The following is a 19,886-nucleotide window of genomic DNA, read 5'->3' on the forward strand; positions in this document are numbered from 1 at the left end:
GGGCAGCTGATGATGTGCAGGACTTTTGCAGTCAAGGGATCCCCAACACAGGAGACCGCAGCAGATATGTGGATAGGCACTATCAGAAGAGCAATTCACTGGGCTGAGGGCTGAGAGCCAAGGGAGTGACTTTGCTGAAAAAGAAGACAGCCTTAGGGTCCTTGCTGTCTCAGACTTGACCAGAGAGACCACGGTCTGGGGGGCAGGAAACTTCCTCTGAGGCAAAGGCATTCGCGTTAAATCCACATCAGGGGAGCAAGACCCCTGCCTGCCACCAGGGCAGAGTTCAGCTTATGTCCCTGAAGATAAGGGCAGTCTTTGCTCTCTGGGCGTTGTCAACATCTGGGTCTGACCATTGCTTTGGGGGCCATTGTGTGCATTTTATGATGCTTACAGCATCCCAGCTTCTACTCACCAGTGGCCAGGAGCAACCCCTCCCAGTGTGACCCCCCTCTGGGGAGTAAAACTGTCCCTGGTTAAGAACCGCTGGGCTGGGGGCAGGGCCACTCACACACCATCGGCCTGACCTGAGCCCATCTTCTGCCTCTGTAAACCCTGCCTATTCCATGAGTCCATCAACTCCAAGGAAGGGGGCCCTTTGGAATATCCCACTTCGGCACAGACAAAGAAGCTTTGGATCTCTGTTCCTCCCAGGGACAGTTTCCTCTGCAGGGAAATCTCCATAGATGTGACCTGGACTCAGATGGTCCACAAAAAACCTCCCAGGAAGCCCCCAGCCTACTCTTGGGGGCCCTCGTGGTCTCAGCTAAAGTATTATGGGACCGACCCAGTTAGCATAGACTTGGCTTCAAATAACCCTGGGACCCACACCAGAGACCTGGAAATATTTTCTTCATGGTTGAACTGGGAAAGAATTGGTTTGGAAACAATCAAGACCCAGGAGGAAATCTTAGAATCTGTGAACCATGACACAGACATGAACATAGTCTTCGAGGAGGTTTCAGATAATACTGGTAAAGGAAATAAATATACAAATAACATTTTGAAAAAGTCATGTTGCAGTCATGACCTGAACTAACGGTGATTCTTTTGTCTCTTTTTTTCATATTATGTTTTTTTTTTTTAATAGCAACATCAGAGTACTAAATATACAGCAAAGTTGATATAGCTGCTGCATTAACAATAATTTTTCAAATTACATTGCTTTGAAATACAGAAACAACTTTAAAAAATCTGGAATAAAATTTCACCTGTATGGAAATCACACCCAGCCCCCCACCCATACCCCCGTAGCTCGTGTCATGTCTGTTTATTAACATGATTATGAGATGCATTCAAAGAAAAACACAACAATAAACTACAATAATTGAGCTCTTTCAGGAAGATGATATATCCGTATGTCTGTAAGGACAGCTGTGGCATAGATATATATGCGTAACACATAAACAGAGAAGCTTCTGTTTTTCTATGGAAAAATAACCACTGCTCCATGTAAAAGTATAAATAAACAGTTAACAGTTTATTGTATCAGAAAATAATTTAGGAAAATCAAAATAAACCCATTGTTGCTATACATGAGTTGGGGAGGGGAGAAAAATAAAGTTCTGAAATGGGCCTGTGTGGCCATCACCTTTGACCTTCTTGTCCTGTGGTTCAGGCTCATGGTTTGTGAGTTTCCTAGTTCCACGGGTGAGCTGGGGAGAGGAGGGGGGAATGGGTCTGTGTTTAAATGTATATGATTAAACCTGGTAAATTTGGGTGTGATTCAAGTACATGAGGGTCTCACAAGGGCATGGAGACTTCTGGTTATCAGATCTGTGACCCTCAGATAGACGCCCCACATGAAAAACTCAGCCAAGAGTTTGGATGTTTCTCTGAGTATCTTGTGTATCCCTGCCGCTCCCCACAACACCCAGATGTGCCCACATGTGATGATGGATGTGAAAGCAAAACATCCAAATGATTGACTGCTTTTTCCACTTAGTCATGGAGACACTCTCGTGCTTAGTGAAGACTGTAGTCCACAACAAGGATGCCTTCAAACATTAGTTAGACTAACTTTTTAGAAAACATATGTTGGAAACAGATGGGTGTTTCCAACATGGGTAAGCAACCATGCTTACCATGGAGAGATCTCTGACTTGTCCTCACTCCCCAGACCTTAATGAACAGTTACCACTGAATTAAATAAGAACTGAAGGGTTTCCAATTTTGCCCTTCTTTCTGGCTCTATTTATGTTCTAAATGTTTTGTGGTAAACATTTACTCCTTTTGAAAAAAATGTAAAAGACTTTGAAAATACAGTCCATGTGTGGTCTTATGTTTCCTCCAATGTCAAGTTTAATACTTTCTGGATCTAACTCATGTTCAAGGGTTTAACTCATGTTCAGTAGCATACATATAAAGAGACAGAAAATCAATGAATCTCTTGTTGACCCAAATATGAATCATGAGTTAAGTAAAACTTAATCAGCAAAGTCATTCATGGTCAGGTGAGGCTTGGTTGTTGTTCTGCTTTTCCTTTAAATAATTTTTACTGAAGAATAACTGTGTTCTGGGCTCCATCGCCTGCCATCTTGTTTCTCCAAGTGAGGCAAGAGGAAGGATTCCAATGGGGCTGCCAGAAAAAAAGGGTTTTTTCTATTAGAAAACCCCACAAACTCTCTAGTTTTTAAGAAAACAATGATCTGGAACCCAAAACTGACTACAGTCTTTCCCTCAGTCTCAATGTTTTATTCCCAGACTTTGCTAAGTCCCCACATCCTCTCTCCCCACAATAGGAGAATGTTTCAGGGAGCAGCAAATGCTTCAGATGGTGCTCATCTTCCAGCCAAGGAAGACATGTATCTTTGAAAGCTCTGCTGAACCTCAAGTCATTCCGTGTCATCTTATGCTGAGGATTCATCTTTAAAGATCAAATTCATGGTGAGTCGATTGAGAACCGATTTTGTTCAAGTCCTTTCACACGTCTGGCTTCAGAGGAAGCAATCCAAATACATGTGAAAAACAAACAAACAAAAACGATAAAACCAAATGTCTTCTGTAGGTCACGGCAGTTCAACTCAAGGAGTGTGTGGCTATAGGTGGGTTCTGTAACTCCTGCTGACTTTTCAAAACCAGTTGCCCATCTTCATCTTTAAGGCCCTTGACTGTCCATCCAGTTGTGCTTATGTGCAGAAGTAGCACAATACTTATCAGCACCTTAGAAATCTCTCCTTTCCAGAACTTTCATGTCAGTTCATGTCTGCTTGCTGTAAGTCCATGAAAAAAATACTCATGTTGCCTTGTAGACCTTGAGTTGTCGGCAGTCACAACACTTGATGTTAGAAATCCATACACATAAGGGAGAGATGACACAGAGTGGAGTGTCCAGCCCAAAATAGACATTGGAGGCAGAGGGAGAGGGTTCTTTCTGGTGGTAACTGCTGTCACAAAAACCTTGTCAAGAACAACACTATTGGTTCACTATTCTACTGCCATGTGGATTCCTACAACCTGAGACTTCAGTGAAGCCCTTCTCTCCTACTCCATTTAGTCCCCCAAAGGTTGCAAATTGAATTTAGGGTGTCACAATGTCTTTGAAAGTGTCCCTTCTGGCCTGGCATGATTGCAGAGTGGAGAAGGATGACATGGTTCTCTTGGGAGATGAATCATTGGTCTAGAAGGTTAATACAACAGTCTTTGCTCTTATAGTTTCCTGCGTAATTATTACACACAAATGTACTGGGGGTCTTCAAAGGGTCTCCCACCATTTTAGCAACAAGTCTTCGTGGTACAAGATGATGTCAAAAAGTAGAACTTAGGGCTTGTTTCTCCTGTGCAAAAAGTTCTCCCCACTTCTCTGGAAGCAATAACTTGTTACATTCAGGAAGACTGGCACGAACTGCCAGTTCACCAATCCAAAATCTATAAATATCAACACTAAAGAATTTATTGCAGAATTTCATAAATCCAAGAAAACTTAACCAGTGTGGACAGCTGAGTTTGTGTTCACACATGAAAGAAGTTTCTGGGGAGTTATTTGGTTGCAAGTATTTGGATGTTGACAAGAACCTAGGTCTCCAGGGGATTCTATTTTTAAGAGAGACTACACGAGGCAAAACTAATTAACTTTATAAAGAAGGATTTCCTACAATCTGATCCTCTCTGCATCCATTTCTGTATATATGATCAGCAGTTGTGTTACTTTGAAATTCAAGATTTGAGCAAGTTAATTCAGCCCCAGGGGATGTCTTAGCAACTCTCCTGGCTTATTCTATGAACCTCTTTCATTTATACTCTCCATGGTACATGTGTGTTCTGATTTCAACCCACACAGAAAAGACAGCAGGGCCATTGATAGGTTCACTGGCTCCTTCCCCTACTGCTCACTCTCTGTTTACCCTATCCCATCTGTGTTTATAAACCTCTGTTGTCCCAGAGGGCAGGGCTGGCCCAGTTTATACCAGCCTCTTAAGCTCAGGTTCCATATATGATTTAGACTTATGGATTCATTCAAAACTGCTCTGATTCTCTCTTGATTCTATGCTGCGCAACTCTTGGAGCATTTAGCAGGGAATCTATCAAGTGGGAAATGGAATGGGGCTTCTGGAAGGATGGGTTTTAGCCTTCCAGTTCCAACACAGACACACGTTGTAGCTTAGCTGACCACTCTCTTCAGCTGCCTTTACACTCAGGTGTGGGCCGTGTGTCTGTTAAGTGTGGGCTGTGGACCTGTTGTTGCTGTGGTGTCTGGGAATCCATGGAGAGAAGCCCCTTACCCGCATTGCTACCCTCTCCCCCATCCAAGCACTACTGCCTTCAAGAGCCCACATAGCATCTTGCTTGCCTCTTCCTTCTCCTTGTCCTTTTCTGTTCTTGGCCCTGTGTGTTCACAGTTTTCTCATCAGTACAGCCTAGGCACTGAACCTCCCTAACCAAAGTGAAGTAGAATGGAGGGGGTACATGAAAGCCCCACCCACCAGAGGCTGGTTGCTCTGGTAACACTGCTCTCCTGACAAAGGGCAAATGCTACAGCTGGCCCTTTGGCATACAGAGAGACTGTGCCCAGAGTTAAATTTCCTACTTGCTCATGTGGTGACCGTTTTGAACTCTGGAGTTTGGCTATTGTGGGCTTGCTGGCTGAGCTCTTCCTAAAATCATTTGAAGTCCAAAGAAATTCAGTTTTCTTGTTTGTTTAACGTTGTGCTAAGTTGCTTTAGTTGTGTCCAGCTTTTTGCAATCCCATGGACTGTAGTCCACCAGGCTCCTCTGTCCAAAGGATTCTTCTGGCAAGAATACTGGAATGGGTTGCCTTTTCCTACTCCAGGGGACCTTCCCCATCCAGAGATCACCTGTCTCTTATGTCTTCTGCATTGGCAGGCAGATTCTTTACCACTAGCGCCACCTGGGAACCCCTTGTTCAATGGGTGGGGTGATATTAAAAAGACTGATCCTCTGCCTACGCCTCTGTTTATCCCATTCTTTACATTTAAGTGCAAACTCAAAACTTAGAAATGCAAAACTGCCCACCCAGGCCTCACACTTTTTGAAATGAAGGGCTGGGAGCGTATTTCAAAACATCAACCGATCATTTGAGACCTGGATGGGAGCCCCAGGAATAGTGCTGAGTGCAGCTAACACACACATCTTGGCTCAGAGCAGGCGAAGAAGAACAAGTTGGGAAGAATAATCAAAGATTCTCAGATGGCGAGAGTCTGGCTCGTTTATGTGGGCTGTGCTATTTACATCGGAAAACAAACAAACGATCAAAAAACAGTATGGCATAGCAAATTGACAAACTGTACCAAAGTAACCACTCCAGAATTACATGAATCACAGCATGTTTTGGAATAAAAGCAGATGTTGTTTAAGAAGTACATTACTGAGTATGATCTGTGTTGAGGTTGAGCATTGGGAAAGGCAGCTGACTTCTCTTACGAGGGGGGATGGCTCTCCCTGGGGCCCCCATTGTCCTGTGGGCTTCCTATCCCTCCTTGAGTTTCTTTGTCCTCCTTGAGATCTGCTTGACCTAATGATGACTTGACAACCTAGGGATGTGAGTAGGGAGGGGACCCGGGTTGGGGGGAGACAGCATGCCACGCAGAGATCAAGTCCATCATCAAGGTGATATGCCTCTTCTTGGTCCTATCTCTCTGCTTCCTCAGGTGTTTCTTCTGGCTAGAATGATTGGGGGGTGGGGGTAGAAGGGTTGCAATGACTGCAATTATTATTGCAATAATTATTGCAATAATGGTTGCAATTATTTCTTGGTACTTCACTTTTATCCTTCATTCCCAGGCCAACCTTCAGAAAGCAAGTGGAGATGACTTCCCAGCTGGAGATGATGGCAAGTGGAGATGACTTCTCAGTTGGAGATGATGGCCAGATGAATAAACCCAGACAGCTCCCCTTTTCTCTCTTTCCTGTCATCCTACTCTGTTGCTTTCCTACCATCCCTCTATGAAATTTATTTTTTATTTATAAATTTATTTATTTTAAAATTTTTTCCTTCATCCTTCTCCCTGAAAATTATTTTGTTTGCATCTGTGTTAATTGTTTGCCTCTGCCTCACAGAAAGTAAAACCCATGAGGGCAGTACCTCACCAAACAACAAGATGAAGGCTTCCTTTGAGTACCTTTTTTGAAGAAGAGAAAAAAGCTAAAGGAAATGTAAGAACTGGGGCCCCGGGATCTAAGAAGATACAACTGGGTCACTGGTGGACTCTGAAATCCAAAGAGCTGAGAAGAGGGATCACTGACTGACCCAGAGCATCAACCTAGGTCTGTGCAAGCATGGCCAGGCCAAACTCATCACACACAGATACATACAATGTTCAGACAAATGTACACATGTGCATTAGAAGGACTGACGCTAAAGCTGAAGCTACAATACTTTGGCCACCTGAAGTGGAGAACTGACTTTTTTTAAAGAAAAGACTCTGATGCTGGTAAAGATTGAGGGCAGGAGGAGAAGGGTGTCGCAGAGGGTGAGATGGTTGGAGGATGTGATGGATGGCATCACAGACTCAATGTACATGAATTTGAGCAGACTCAGGGAGATACTGGAGGACAGGGAAGACTGGCATGCTGCAGTCCATGGGGTCTCAAAGAGTAAAACACAACTTAGCAACTGAACGACAACACGGGGCCTGAGTCAGAAAAAACCTGTGCTGTATCATTTCATAGACTTGACTGTTGAAGGAGCTTAATTTTGTAAGCCTACTCACTTTCATCTCCTTGTATAGAGATGATGTTTCCAGGTAACCATTTAAAAAATAAAGCATCTCTACACACATTCCGTCCATCACCGTGATATGGTAGCCTTCCTCAAAGTGGATTTATTTGGACAGATTGTCAGTACACTTCTAGAATTCCCAGTGGGGAACATGCAGGCATGGCTTGTCTGGTGGTGGTACACGCATCCCCCAGCCCTGCCCTGAACATGTGCCAAAGGGGTTTGTGTGTGTGTTGGAGGCGGAGGAAGTGGCTGCTATTTGAAGCTTCCTTCGAAAGTTCTGTGTCACCCAGTAGTCAGGCAGCCTGAGGTCCAGGGGAGAGGATTGAGCTACAGTTAGAGGTGATGCACTGGTCACTGAGCCACATCCCCGTCAGGAACCCTAGGCTCTGCTACCAGTGGTACAACAGACACCCTTGCCATCACCTTCATCTCATCCGACACACAGTGGTGGCTCCCATAACCCTCACCTGTGGTTCACACTGCACAGTGCTCTCCTGAGTCACAGAGGCCCCAGGGCCACCCTCCAGTGGAGGAGAGTGACTGGAGGATGAGAGCTGACTGTGCTGGGTGCCGGGCCGACAGCAGTGTGGCAGGGAGCACCATGCGGGCGAGTCGGGAGCCTGGAGATGATGTGGACATTAGTGGCATCTTGTTAATGTGCCAGAACTTTGGAGGGTAGGGGGATGACAAAATAAAAACCAAAAAACACAGTTTTCCCACTCTTGGAGGGGGGTATCCCCAAAACAGATCTTAACGGGCATTGTGACAAAATGACATTTTTCCCTCTGCTGGCATTGTCTGACTCTCCCATATATTAAAAGGTACCAAAGCCAAGTTCCCAAGTACATTTCAAGGTGTTGTGGAGGGAGCCTGCTGAAAGGATTGGGTCACCTGCCTGGTCAGTGAGTGAGTAGGAGGGGTGAGCTTCCTGCCTGATGACCTTTAACCCTTCGACTTAACCTGTCGCATTTCATGCTATACTGGTGACATCACTCACAGGAGACAGGCCCTGTGCATAGAATCTGGGGTCCCTGGAGGAGGACATGCCCTCTGAGGCCCAGATGGATCCCCATCTTTTACAGCACTCCCACTGACAGTAGGAGGGGCAAAAGGGCGCCTTCATAAAGTGGGGGCCGTAAAGAGGGGGACCTTCACTGAAGTGTGTGGTCGGGGTTCAGAGAGGCCAAAGCTCACAAGCTGGCCAACAGGAGCCGACAAGAGACAGCATCTTTGCCACCATCTCCACCAAGGTTCGAAGTCACTCTCAGGCTCAAGAAAGAGCGGGTGACCTTTGAGTGCCACTGTGCGGGAAAGAGACACCGCATGCTGGTCCAGGACCCAGTGCTCCTGCCCAGATGAACGGGGCGCTCACGGATTTCTGAGTAATGCTCTGACATACGCGCACACATACTACGAGGATATATTCCTTTAATTTTGGGAACTGGAAAATTCCTTTAATTCGGTCTATGTTTGTATAACACAAAGATGGCCAAGAATCCACCAGCCAACCCCCCCCCCAAAATCTGACGCTCAGGCCCGTTTGTAAGTGGCCGGCCACACACGTGTGCACATGGCTATTAGGTAGCTTTTCCAAACAACTCAATGAAAAAAGGTTGTATTTATATGTATAGAGATTATATATATATATGTATGTATGTATGTAGATAAAACCATGGCAATCTTCATTCCAGCCCAACATAAGAAACCACACACCCGGTGCCACTCACCAAATACCCAGCAAATGCAGGACATGCCATTCGAGGGTCTTGTCTGCTCATCGTGGCCGCCCCAGACTGGACAGCGACGGGACACCAGGTCACCAGAAGAATATGCTCACGCGTGGAACTGCATTTCCAGTGTATGCATATATATGTGCGGACGTGTGTATATGCGCGCGTGTGCCTGTGTGTGATCCTGCAAGTAGAAAACACCAGTTCATCCTGTTCATACTAAGCGTGTTAAAGAAATCAGATTTTGTAACCGAGAACACATTTTTTTTTTAAAAAGGAACATTGAAGGTCTTCAAAAATTGCTACGGTACAAAAAAGGGGTGTGTGTGTGTGTGTGTGTGTGTGTGTGTATCTGTGTGTCTTTATATATTTATATATGTATATTAACCAGAAATAGCGACTCTACAGAAGAGATACCCACTCCTGTTTTCTGTAAGTTTACTCCTCATGGTTCGCTTGGCTTCGGCTTTGTCACCAAGTCCTCAGGTCAGTACATGGCACATAATGGTATTATTGGCACAGGTTCAGAATCGAAGTACAAACTCCAGCTTCTGGTGCATCCTCCTGCCCTTTTTCTGTCTCCGGTTCCTTCTGTTGGGTCTTCTTTCTGTTTCCCAAAGGAGCTCTGGGAGAAGGCAGTCCCCCATAGGCGTCAGCATTTTTATAAAAATATATTTGGCCTATAGCGTCCTGCTCTGAGAGTTCCCCACCGGCAAACAGAAGTGGTAGGGGTGGGGACCCTCCCCTTAGATAGTTTAGTTTTAGGTTTTGTGTGTTTTTTGTAATTTTTAATTTTTTTTTTTTTTACAGGTTCACCAACGGAATCCTGTGTGGAAAGAAAACAAGAAGAGATTAAATGGCAGCGGGCCAAAAGTAGTAGGTGTCTATGAGGCCCCTCTGAGCCTCTGTCACCAAGACCTGGGTGCACAGCTGCCTGGCTAAATGACACGCAAGTGTCATCCTGGGGGCACCAAAGCTATCTCGCTGGACCTGGTCACCAAGGACTGCTACAAATGCTAGGAATCCTGAGGTGCCCTCGTGTTAATTACAGTAATTAACAGAGTGGTCCTCCTGCCTTTGAGGGAGGGGCCTGGGCTTCCCAAGAGGTGGCTGGGACACTAACTCATGAGCAGGCATGGCACTCCAGGCCCTCAGGTGACTGAATGCATCCAGCGTCCTGCTTGCTCCCCTTCCAGCTCCCGATGCCAAGGGCAGGGGGGGCTGCCAGCTACAGTCCTGGGCTGCAGGAAGCAATGGAATCCATTTCAATCTTGCTCAGCTGGACCGGGCTGGGACTTGGGGAGGCTGATGGACTGCATCAGAATAACTACCCCTTGGGTCTCCCTAAGAAGTGACCTCACTGGACAGAGGAAGAACCTGAACTGCCCTGCGTGCCGGCCAGGTCAGATGGCTACAAAGAAGCAGATGGCTTTTGCCCAGTTTGGGGGGTGCTGCCTCAGAAAATTGGGACCCCAAAGTCATCCTGCCTCAGTGACAAACCCTGAGGTCAGCATCCCCTAGGGAGACAGAGCTACAGCCGTCCTGGGGATGGCCAGGTAAGTCAGAATGCCCCATAGCTCAGCCCCAGGTTCCGGGAGTGGGGTTGGCTCAAAGCTGCTGTTCTGTTACAAGGGTGGGGTGGTGTGTCTCTCTGCTGTCACTCAGAGTCCTCATCTGCACTCCCACAATGACAGGAAATCGGACCCTCAAATGGTACAAAGAGGATACCATGGCACCCTTCTTCCAAATGGACTCTGGGGTAAGGTTCTTTCTCCTGCATCAATAATCCCCCCAGGTGAACCTCCACAGGACGGAGGGCTGAAGGGCATCCGGGTGCAGGGACACACCTTCAGCCCTCAGGAAAGCATCTGGTCAGCACTGCACACGTTGTCTTCTCCGAGGGCCTCAGCACATGAAAGTCTACTCCATGAGGTGAGGTGGCAGTGCCTGTTCCCTCTCCAGGACCCCTCGTGGTTTGGATAAGAAAGGCAGGGCGTCGCCTTGCCCAAACAAATGACACCTGTTTGGGCAATCCCAGGAGGCCCAAATGGGGCGTCTACTCATCCCCTGTGGGATGGCCTGCCTGGCTGTGAGCAGGAGTGTGATGAAATGGACATCTGGTCAACTGTGTGCTGGACCACCCTCGGCAAAGTCACTCCAGCTATCCACCACCCCCGCCAGCCCCCCGCCTGCCAATGCCTAGGCTCTGTAGGATTTGCAGGGAGAGAGGGAGTGTGGTTTAAAAAGTGAAATCATTAAAGCAGAATATCCCTCCTGTATGTCTACCTTCTTTTTAATCTTTAGAAAGTTAAAAAATGTGGAGACAAATCTGTGATGATGCCACTTATAAGAAGTCCTCAGAGTTGTCAAGTTCCTGGGGACAGAGAGTAGAAAGCTGGGTGCCAGGGGCGGGTGGGGGGAGTTAGTGTCTAAGGGGGGCATAATACCAGTTCAGGAAAAACAACAAGAGTTGTGAAGGTGGACAGTGGTGGCGGCTGCACAACTGTGAATGTACTTAATGCCACAGAACTGTTCCATTAAAAACAGTTAAAAGTAAAATGGTCAGTTTTATGTTATATATATTTTACTACAATTTTAAGAACTTAAGAAATATATTGGGGGACTTCCCTGGTGGTCCAACGGTTAAGATTTTGCCTTCCAGTGTAGGGGCTGTGGGTTTGATCCCTGATCAGGGAACTAAGATCATACATGCCTCATAGCCAAGAAAGCAAAACATAAAACAGAAGCAATATGGTAACAAATTCAACAAAAGACTTTTAAACAATGGTCCATATCAAAAAATCTTAAAATATATATACATATTGAAAAAATATTGTTGCTATGATTTAGTCACTAAGTTGTGCCTGACTCTCTGCAACCCCATGGACTGCAGCATGCCAGTCTTCCCTGTCCTTCACTATCTCCCAGAGTTTGCTCAAACTCATGTCCACTGACCATTGGGTTGGTGATGCTATCTAACCATCTCATCCTGTCACCTATGAAAAAATATGGGGACAGTAAAAGCCAGACCTAGTGACCTAGTGACCGTCTGCCCAGATCTGGGGCAGTCTCTGGATTGAGTTGCTGCCCACTGCCCCAGCAGGTTGACCACCAGGCCCCTGCCCACTCTCAGATGCATCCAGGGTGGGACCTGGAGTCACAGGGCCTCCTTTCCTAAGAAGGGAGAACTGCAGCCTGGGGCTGCTCTCCAATCCTTCTTGGCAACCTTAACCAAACAGATGAGGGAGGCACTGCTACTGCTTCTTCCCTGGGGCCAGCCGTCTCCTGAGGGTTTTTCAAACAGACATTATCTGCTAAAAGGCTTAAAAGTCTTCAGTGCTTCTGACAGTGGCTCCTCGGATCCTCGAGGACAAGGGCCCGGCCCCTCTTGCCCCATCTCTCCCTCTCTCCTTTCCGGGCGGTTGCCTGGCTTCAATAGCCAATCTCTGACCTGAAAAACCCCAAGTTTCTGCTGACTGTTACCTCCCTGGGGAGACCTTCATGGATACCCCTTCCTTTCCTAAGCATGTTCTGTTTAATCTCTGTTAGAGCATCTGTTTCTGTGACTCCTCAGGCACTGCTTTGTACCTGAGTGTGTGTACATCACATGTCACCCAGGTCTCATGGGTGCCTGCCAGGTCCGCCAAAGTTTGCCTGGGTACCAGCTCTGAGCCTGGCCCTCTGGAGGGAGATCAACACTGAATGAAATTCAGAGCAGAGGCATCTGTGTGAAAGAAGCATTGTCCTCAGCCCCTTATCTGTCTGGAATGACCGTCATATACTGCCTGCCTGGGAGGATGGCTGGAGGGGCTCTTGGGCCACTGAGGGGGCCAAGTATCTTCCAAACTTAACAATATCTGCTTCTATCAGCATCTCAGGCATTTTCCTGGTGGCTGAGTCATTAAAGAATCTGCCTGCAATGCAGGAGACCCAGGCTCAATCCCTGGGTAGGGAAGATCCCCTGGAGAAGGGAATGGTGACCCCCTCCAGTATTCTTGCCTGAAAATCCTAGGAACAGAGGAACCTGGCAGGCTAAAGTCCATGGGGTAGGAAAGAGTCAGACACAAATGACTAACACTTTCACTTTCACTTTTTCAGAATGAAAAAGAGGTGGTATAGAGAAGGAGCGATGGCTCCAACTCTGCACCTTGAGTAGCTGTTCGAACAGCAGTGCTGGCTTCCTGCAGAGGTGATGGTCCGCTGCAAGAAGGAGAGGGCTCGGTTGCCAGGCCACCTTCCAGGCCTGCCCCAGTTCCTGCTGAAACACTGCTGCTTGCACTCCACTTGAGGGGAAGCGCTGGGTTTTTTCTGATCCAAAGGCTCAGAGAAAGAGCCTCTCAGCCTGGCATTCACCCAGGGAGGGGCAGAGAGGAAGTGCATCCTGCCTGGAGAAGGACACTGGCGAGGTCGTATAGCTGGTGAGGGCAGGCAGGGGAGACTCTGAGCCAGAAGGAAAAGCTGTGGCTGGAGAGAGATCTGAGCGATCAGGGATCCAGGATGAATCCTGACTTGGGAGAAACCAGTGCCCTCTGCTGCCTGGAAGGGGATGCTCCGGCTCTGTGGCCCCCAGAGCTGCAAACCACATGAGGGTCCTGGGTTTCAAGATCTGTATCAGCTTCTGAGGAACAAAGAGAACAGGCAGTTGGCAGCAAGGCCTCCTGGAGAGTGAGCCTCTAGTTAGTTTCTCCACATGCCGAAAAAGCTTCTTGCACACTGGTTTCCTTGGTGCTGGTTCTCAGCTTGGGGAGAAAAACGGCTTCCAGAAGGGTCTGGATGTTGCTTTGAAGAAAACATTTCTTTGAATTACAGAAGCTGGATATTCTGTTAATGCATTTTTCAGAACAAAGCAGGAAGGCTCAGGTGCACTTCTTGTTTTTTTTATTAGTTATCTCTTCAGTGTGGTTTTTTTTTTTTTTTTGAAAATAATAATAACGCATGATTTATTTCTCACTTGCTTCGGATGCAAGAGCTTTTATGAGTTCTCAGGCTGGAATGAAGTGGCCTCGGCAAACGGGAAGATCTGAACACTGATGAGGTTTTTCTGAAGTTTACTTGCTGCTTGAAAAATGACAGGAAATCAGCCCAAGAGCCAATGACAGGCCTGTGTTCAAGGTCTCTTTCCTCGGAGCAGGAAAGGCCGCCTCGTTTTGTCTTGCCCAGCGTTCCATCAGGCTCCACTGAGGAAGGTCCAGGTAAAGAGTCTGCTTGAATCTCTCACAGAGGCTGAATCTAGGGAAACGGGACAAATTTCTGCCCAGGTTGGGTCACCTGTGTCCACGAGCCCTAGAATCACCATCAAGCTGCCCGCAGGGAAATGGGGTGGGCGGGGCTTGGGTCCCAGACGTGCGTGTGGGTTAGGGTGAGCACACAAGACGGTGCTGTAACAAACTGTGGTAGCATCATTAAAAATGCATTTGGAGAGGCCTAACAGTTATGCAAGAGATAAATATCTCTGCTGGCTCTTAAACCTTAATTAAATGTTCCAGTATTAATTGCTATTTATTTAAGGGACAATAAGAATCCCAATAAATCTGAGCCGTCTTCCTGGCTCTCCACCGCTCCATCCTCACATCCAGGCATTAACTGTAGACATCAGGGACACTTCGAAGGCGAATGTTTTCCTCCCAGTGAGTGATAAACAGCCCGTGTGACCCACAGCGAAGGGATGTGTAAGCGTTTATCAAGGACTAACAAGGCTGCTCACATGGACCTCCTGGTCTGTGTCTCCGGGAGGAGTCGGCTGGAGGGAGCCACTGCCCCGAGTCCATAGGTGCTGTGGCTTAGCGTGGCCAGGCTCCGCTGAGTCCTGTTGCCTCTTCTCTCCTCCCCAGAATGCCCACCTGAGATCCATGGTGGGAGGGTCGAGCTCTCCAGACACAGAGGTGTCTTCCTGTAGATGGGGATGGTCTTGAAATTGATCCTCACGCAGAGTTGGGAAGTGGGGTCTGGACAACTGGTGGAGAACATGGTCCCTGGGGCCCGTCTTGGGTGGCACACTGGCAGAACCCACCTTTTAGCTCGTGGGGTCCTTCTACGTCCTGGGCTACTAGAGAGAACTGGGCAAAGGGGACGGGAATGTCTTCTGGACCAGAGGTGTGGATAAAAAGCACTTTTTCCTCCCAACCTGGTTTTCTTTTAAAGTCAGGTCTGCAGCTCCTTGGTTCAATCCTTGGCCCAGACTTTTGGAGGATCCGGGGCTGGTCTCTGAACTGCAATGCCCCCCTGCTCTGCAGAGTCAGGCTGTGTGTCCCCTGCAGGGATGCCAAATCAGCTGGAAACCCCTCCTTCCTCTCCCACTACCTGACTCCCTTCTCACTTAGGGTGCCATCAGGGATGGAAAGGGGCACAGAGGCATTCCACTGGGAATAGCAGTTGAGGAAGTCTGACTGGTGGGCAGAGTGTGGCCCAAGAATCAGGTGGCCTAGGATCACGTGGCCCCACCACTTACAACATGACTGGCCTCAGGCAAGTCACATGACCTCCCCATCTGACCTCAGTTTCCCATCTGTAAGTGGGATTGCTGAGAAGACTGAATGGGTCTCTATATGTCCAAAGTGTGCCAATGAGCTGCCATGTGAATGTGCCATTAGGGCAGTGTCTCCCCCACCCTCTCCAGATGGGGGCTACTTGGAATGGAAGGCGTGTCCACCTCAGGCCTGCAGGTCCACAGCTCTTGGAGGAAGAGAGCAGATGTCTTTGATGTGCAGGGCTAGGGTCTCCCAGGTCAATGCCTTAAGCATTTATGCATTTGTGAAATCCCAAAGGAGATGCAGGCGCTCACCTGGCCGCCCTGCAGAGGCCTTGCCAGGCAGGCGGGAGTTCCACTGCTAACTGGGAGCTTCCCCATCGCTTGCTGGGTTGAAACGCCAAAGGGAGCTTGTCCGAAGCCTTAATGAGATGAGTCACATCCGGGCAGACAAAGGTGCAAGCATCTGACAGAGAAGCTGTGTCCAGGGCATGTGGCTCTTGAATGTCGGGCACAGCCCTCATCTCACCTGCCTGACCTATACATCTCAGCAAAGGCCTCTGTGTGAGTAGGGGGTCAATTTCCATTTTAACCTCATTATATTCCTTCACCCATCGGCTAAACATAGTGCTAATCAGGTTGTTCTGGCTTCAGGACAAAAGTGAGGGATGGACATTTGATGTGGAATAAATATACAGTTCGCTAGGGCTGGAATTATGAACCATTTGATTGATACCTGCTTCTCCAAGCAGCTGGGGCCCCTGGCCCCTCAGAAGTGCTGTAAGCAGAGGCCTCTGAGGGTCCTGTGTGCTCCCGAAGAAGATGGGGTACACCCCAAGAAGCCCCAGGACCTTCTCCAATTCTGACATTGACATTTCCCACTCAGTCCCCACATCAGAAGGTGAGAAAAAGTAAAGAAAAAAATTTTTTTTCAAATATAGATAACCCTAAAAACTGGATTCCCTGCTTCTGGAAGGGATGTGACGTCATGCTTAGAGAGAAGATCTGGAGGAAAAAAGATGTTCTCTGTGGATGAGCAAGATGTCATCCTTTGAAAACCCTAGCATCAAACAAGAAAAATGAAAAAAAAACAAAAAAAAACCCAGTCACCTCAATTGACTGTTCATCCAGAATGTGCAGTCACTGGGGGGGTGACAAGATCCTTTTCCCCCCACAGCAGCCTGCGTGTTCAGGAGGTTCAGCACAGAAGAAAGCAATTTAATGTCAGCATTAAAGTCAATATCATTGAAAGCAAACCAAATGTTCCTATCCAGCAGAGCGTGGCAAATTCATCCCTGTTTTGGTACCGGTCCCTGGCTTCAAATTAGTAGACGTCTCAACTCTTCACTTTCTCTCTTTATCATTTTCTTTCTTATCTCTTATTTTTATATTTCAAAATTGTATTTTAATTCCACTCAGTGTTCTCTCTCCCCACCCCCACGTAGAGACGGGGTGGCGGCATGGTGTCTGCCCACTGGGCTGGGGCTCTGATCTCCTTTTGTTTGGGGAAGTGAGGGGTGTACCTATAGCTTGTTTCCAGAACGGGGTCCCCTGCCCTACAGGGCTTCCTGGGAGATGGAGCAGCATGTGCAGAACTGGACAAGATTGCAGAGCAGGGGTTCCTGAGTCTGTCGTTCCCTCCCACTGGGATGTGGGGGCATTTCTAACGAGTGCAGCAGAGAGACCACACACCCAGCCCTCTGGTTTGCATTCAGGGCAATGATGCCCTTGCTGAGGCCCACCTGCCATGTCCAGACAGGCTCCCAGTATTCCAGAGGAAAGATGGGGGGGTGGGGAAAATCAAGCAAGGTCCAATAAGAGAGGTACATACCATAAAACAGACACATGGCGTCTGCCCTGCCCCCAGGAGGTAAAAAAGACTTCGGCCAGTCAGCAGGAGATTTCAAACCATTTCTCAGACACAAAGGCCACAGGAATAAGATGCCGATCAGAAGAAGAGGGCCTGCAGCAAGCAGAAAAATGGGCTTGCGAGGGCTCATATGTAAAACCTGACAGGCAGGCTGGATGGGACCTGTTGCAGAAAACTGGCTTCTCCAGGCAAAAAGAACTCCCAGAAGGTGATGCTTCACCTGGCCTGGACCCACTGGCCACCTCTCCCTGTGTTGGCCAGTCCTCCCTTCCACTTTGGGAGGCCTAAGAGGACACGCAGTCCAAGGGTTCTGTGCATAGGACGAATCTGGTGAAGATGCACAGAGATGCTATGTCTGGATTTCAGATTTTCATTTGTAATACAAGTGCAAAGCTCAGGGTCTCTGCCTCTGAGATCAGAGATTCCACCCACTTTACTGCACATTATGGAGAGGGCAGGGCCTGATGCCTAAAATGCCCTTTGCCCCAAGTTATTTTGTCCCCTTCGAGACTAAGCCAATGTTTCCCAGAGCCAGTGAGAACCAACAGAGCATCACCTTTGGCCCCAACGCAAGAAGTTGTTCTCTCCAGGGCATCCACACCAGCTAGCTGTGCCCACCCTACACATGGACAGGGCTCTCCCAGGACATGGGGGCAGAGAGGGAGACACAGTGAAACACCAGGACCCACCTACTCCCTTTTCCTTCTCCCCCCAAGCCTGAGGTTCTGGGTGGCCAAGATTTATATCCAAACAGGCACACAGGCATTCAATGAAATGATTTTAAAGCTTTTTCTCCAATTCTTTGTGAACTCGGCCTTCTGGAAGGCTGGGATGCAACCCACGGGCTCCCCAATGTGGTCGAGTAAAAGCCAAGTCGTTCAGAGGGAGGGTCCTGGGGTTTCTGCTCTCCACTCTTCTCCCCTAGGGAGGGAGTATCTCAGACAGAACATACAGTAGAGTCCGACATGGAGATACCAGGAGAGGAGCAGCAGGGAGGTGTCTAAGGAACACCTCCTCGCTCTCCAGGACAGGACAAGGCCAACATGAGCCACAGACACAACAGTTGAAGGCTCCCCTGAGTCTCCTCCACCTGGATTCTGGGAGGAGCCCGGTAGGGCACCTTGGGCAGTGTCCCCGGTCACCACTCCTGTCACTGACCCCATGCCCCTCAAGTCAGCCTGCTGTCCTGCTCATTTCTTCCTAAGATCTTTAAGTCGTTGGAGAATTGTTTCTCTTTTAATTTACAAAATGATGCATGAATGTGTACTCACTTAGGAAAAAAAAATAGCTTATTGATATTTTAATCTAATTCCGGATAAACCTTCAGAAGCTGACTCAAGGGTTTCTTAAATATTCCCAGGGATGGTTTTAGAGACATGTCTTCTTTGAGGGATTACATATGACTCATTAAAAAGAGCATTTAATAACCAGGAGTCTGCTTGGTGTTTGATATTTCTGCCAGATCTGCTGCTGACATTTTAGTGATGGGGGTTCACAGATATTGACTGGGGAGGGAGGGACCCATCACGATTTGCTGATATTTTGGAGGCTTGATTGAGACTAAGAGGCTGGTTCTGGGCTCTGAGCTGTCTGCTCAGCTTCCAGAATGTGGGATCCAGGACCAAGCAAGGCAGGTCCATCCACTGGCCAAGTGCAGGGGTCCAGATGTGAACCCTGGCACCTTAGTACTGTGCGTCTTGTCTCATCTCAGCAAATGAGCTGCCTGCATGTGCCCCGACCACATAAAGAGATGAGAAAGCTGCCTGACACCAATCCACAGACCCGGCATCCCCAGAAGGGGGCAGCGGCCAACTCTGGCTCTCGCCTGCACTTACCGGTTCCCATTAAATGTGGACTTGTACTCCCCGGCCGGGTGCAGCGTCTCGTCAGTGTAGACGGGCACGGATGCCCGGACACACTCGTGGGAACACTGGAGGGTCTCGTTGTAGGCCGTGAAGATGTCCAGACTGCTGGGCACCCGGGCAGGCGTGAAGTCTGTCAGGTTCTGGCAACTCTCCTCCTGATGGTTCGTCTTCCGCTGGTGGCTGTTCCTTCGTGGGTTCCCACTCTGCGCGCAGCTGGGGGAGAGAAAGGTCGGGGTGGGGGTCGGAGTCGGGGTGGGGGACTTGCAGGTGCAGAGACCCACCAGCATCTCCCGCCGCACTGACGCTAAGGAATCTTCACCTCCAGGCATTAATTAGACATCATTTAATAGTAATTCCCAACCTCTTCAGAAAGATCAACCACAAGCAATGGGCTCTTTTTTTAAAAATAAAATAAAATTTGAATGTTAGATGCGGCCGTTATTGCAGGAAGGATTAAGAAGTGAGGGGTGGAGTTGTGTTATCGGGGAGCGGAGGTCTGGTTTGGCCAAGAAATGTCAGCCGGGTGGTAGTACTGACTCAGTTTCCCCAGGAACACCTAGATGGTATGGAAATGATGATCGTGGGGAAGGTTCTGTCCACAGGTTGGGGCGGCCGTAGTTCACGTGGAGTGGACCACGTAATTATCTTTGGGGATAGATAAGACTGGGAATTCTCATCCTCAGCCTCTCCTCTGCCCAGGCTCACAAGCTGGAAATGAAAGCAGACCGTTTGGATCTATGAAGAAGACTGTGTTCGTGCTCGTGGGTACCTGCCT

The 19,886-nt window shown here is 48.2% G+C and overlaps 1 protein-coding gene across 1 annotated transcript in view; it reads right to left on the reverse strand.

The window, feature by feature from the left end:
- Positions 1-1,314: 1,314 nt before the first annotated feature.
- The window catches only part of AJAP1 (adherens junctions associated protein 1), a 138,658-nt gene continuing 120,086 nt past the window's right edge, over positions 1,315-19,886 (reverse strand). Inside the window, exons 4-6 of the mRNA XM_070768323.1 lie at positions 19,082-19,324; positions 17,208-17,339; positions 1,315-9,736 (exon numbers count right to left, since the gene is read on the reverse strand). Coding sequence (XP_070624424.1) covers positions 17,267-17,339; positions 19,082-19,324 — 316 coding nt within the window. The 3' untranslated portion in view covers positions 1,315-9,736; positions 17,208-17,266. The remainder of the gene's footprint in view (positions 9,737-17,207; positions 17,340-19,081; positions 19,325-19,886) is intronic.

Source organism: Bos indicus, chromosome 16 (genome assembly GCF_029378745.1).
Source record: "Bos indicus isolate NIAB-ARS_2022 breed Sahiwal x Tharparkar chromosome 16, NIAB-ARS_B.indTharparkar_mat_pri_1.0, whole genome shotgun sequence".
Taxonomy (NCBI): domain Eukaryota; kingdom Metazoa; phylum Chordata; class Mammalia; order Artiodactyla; family Bovidae; genus Bos; species Bos indicus.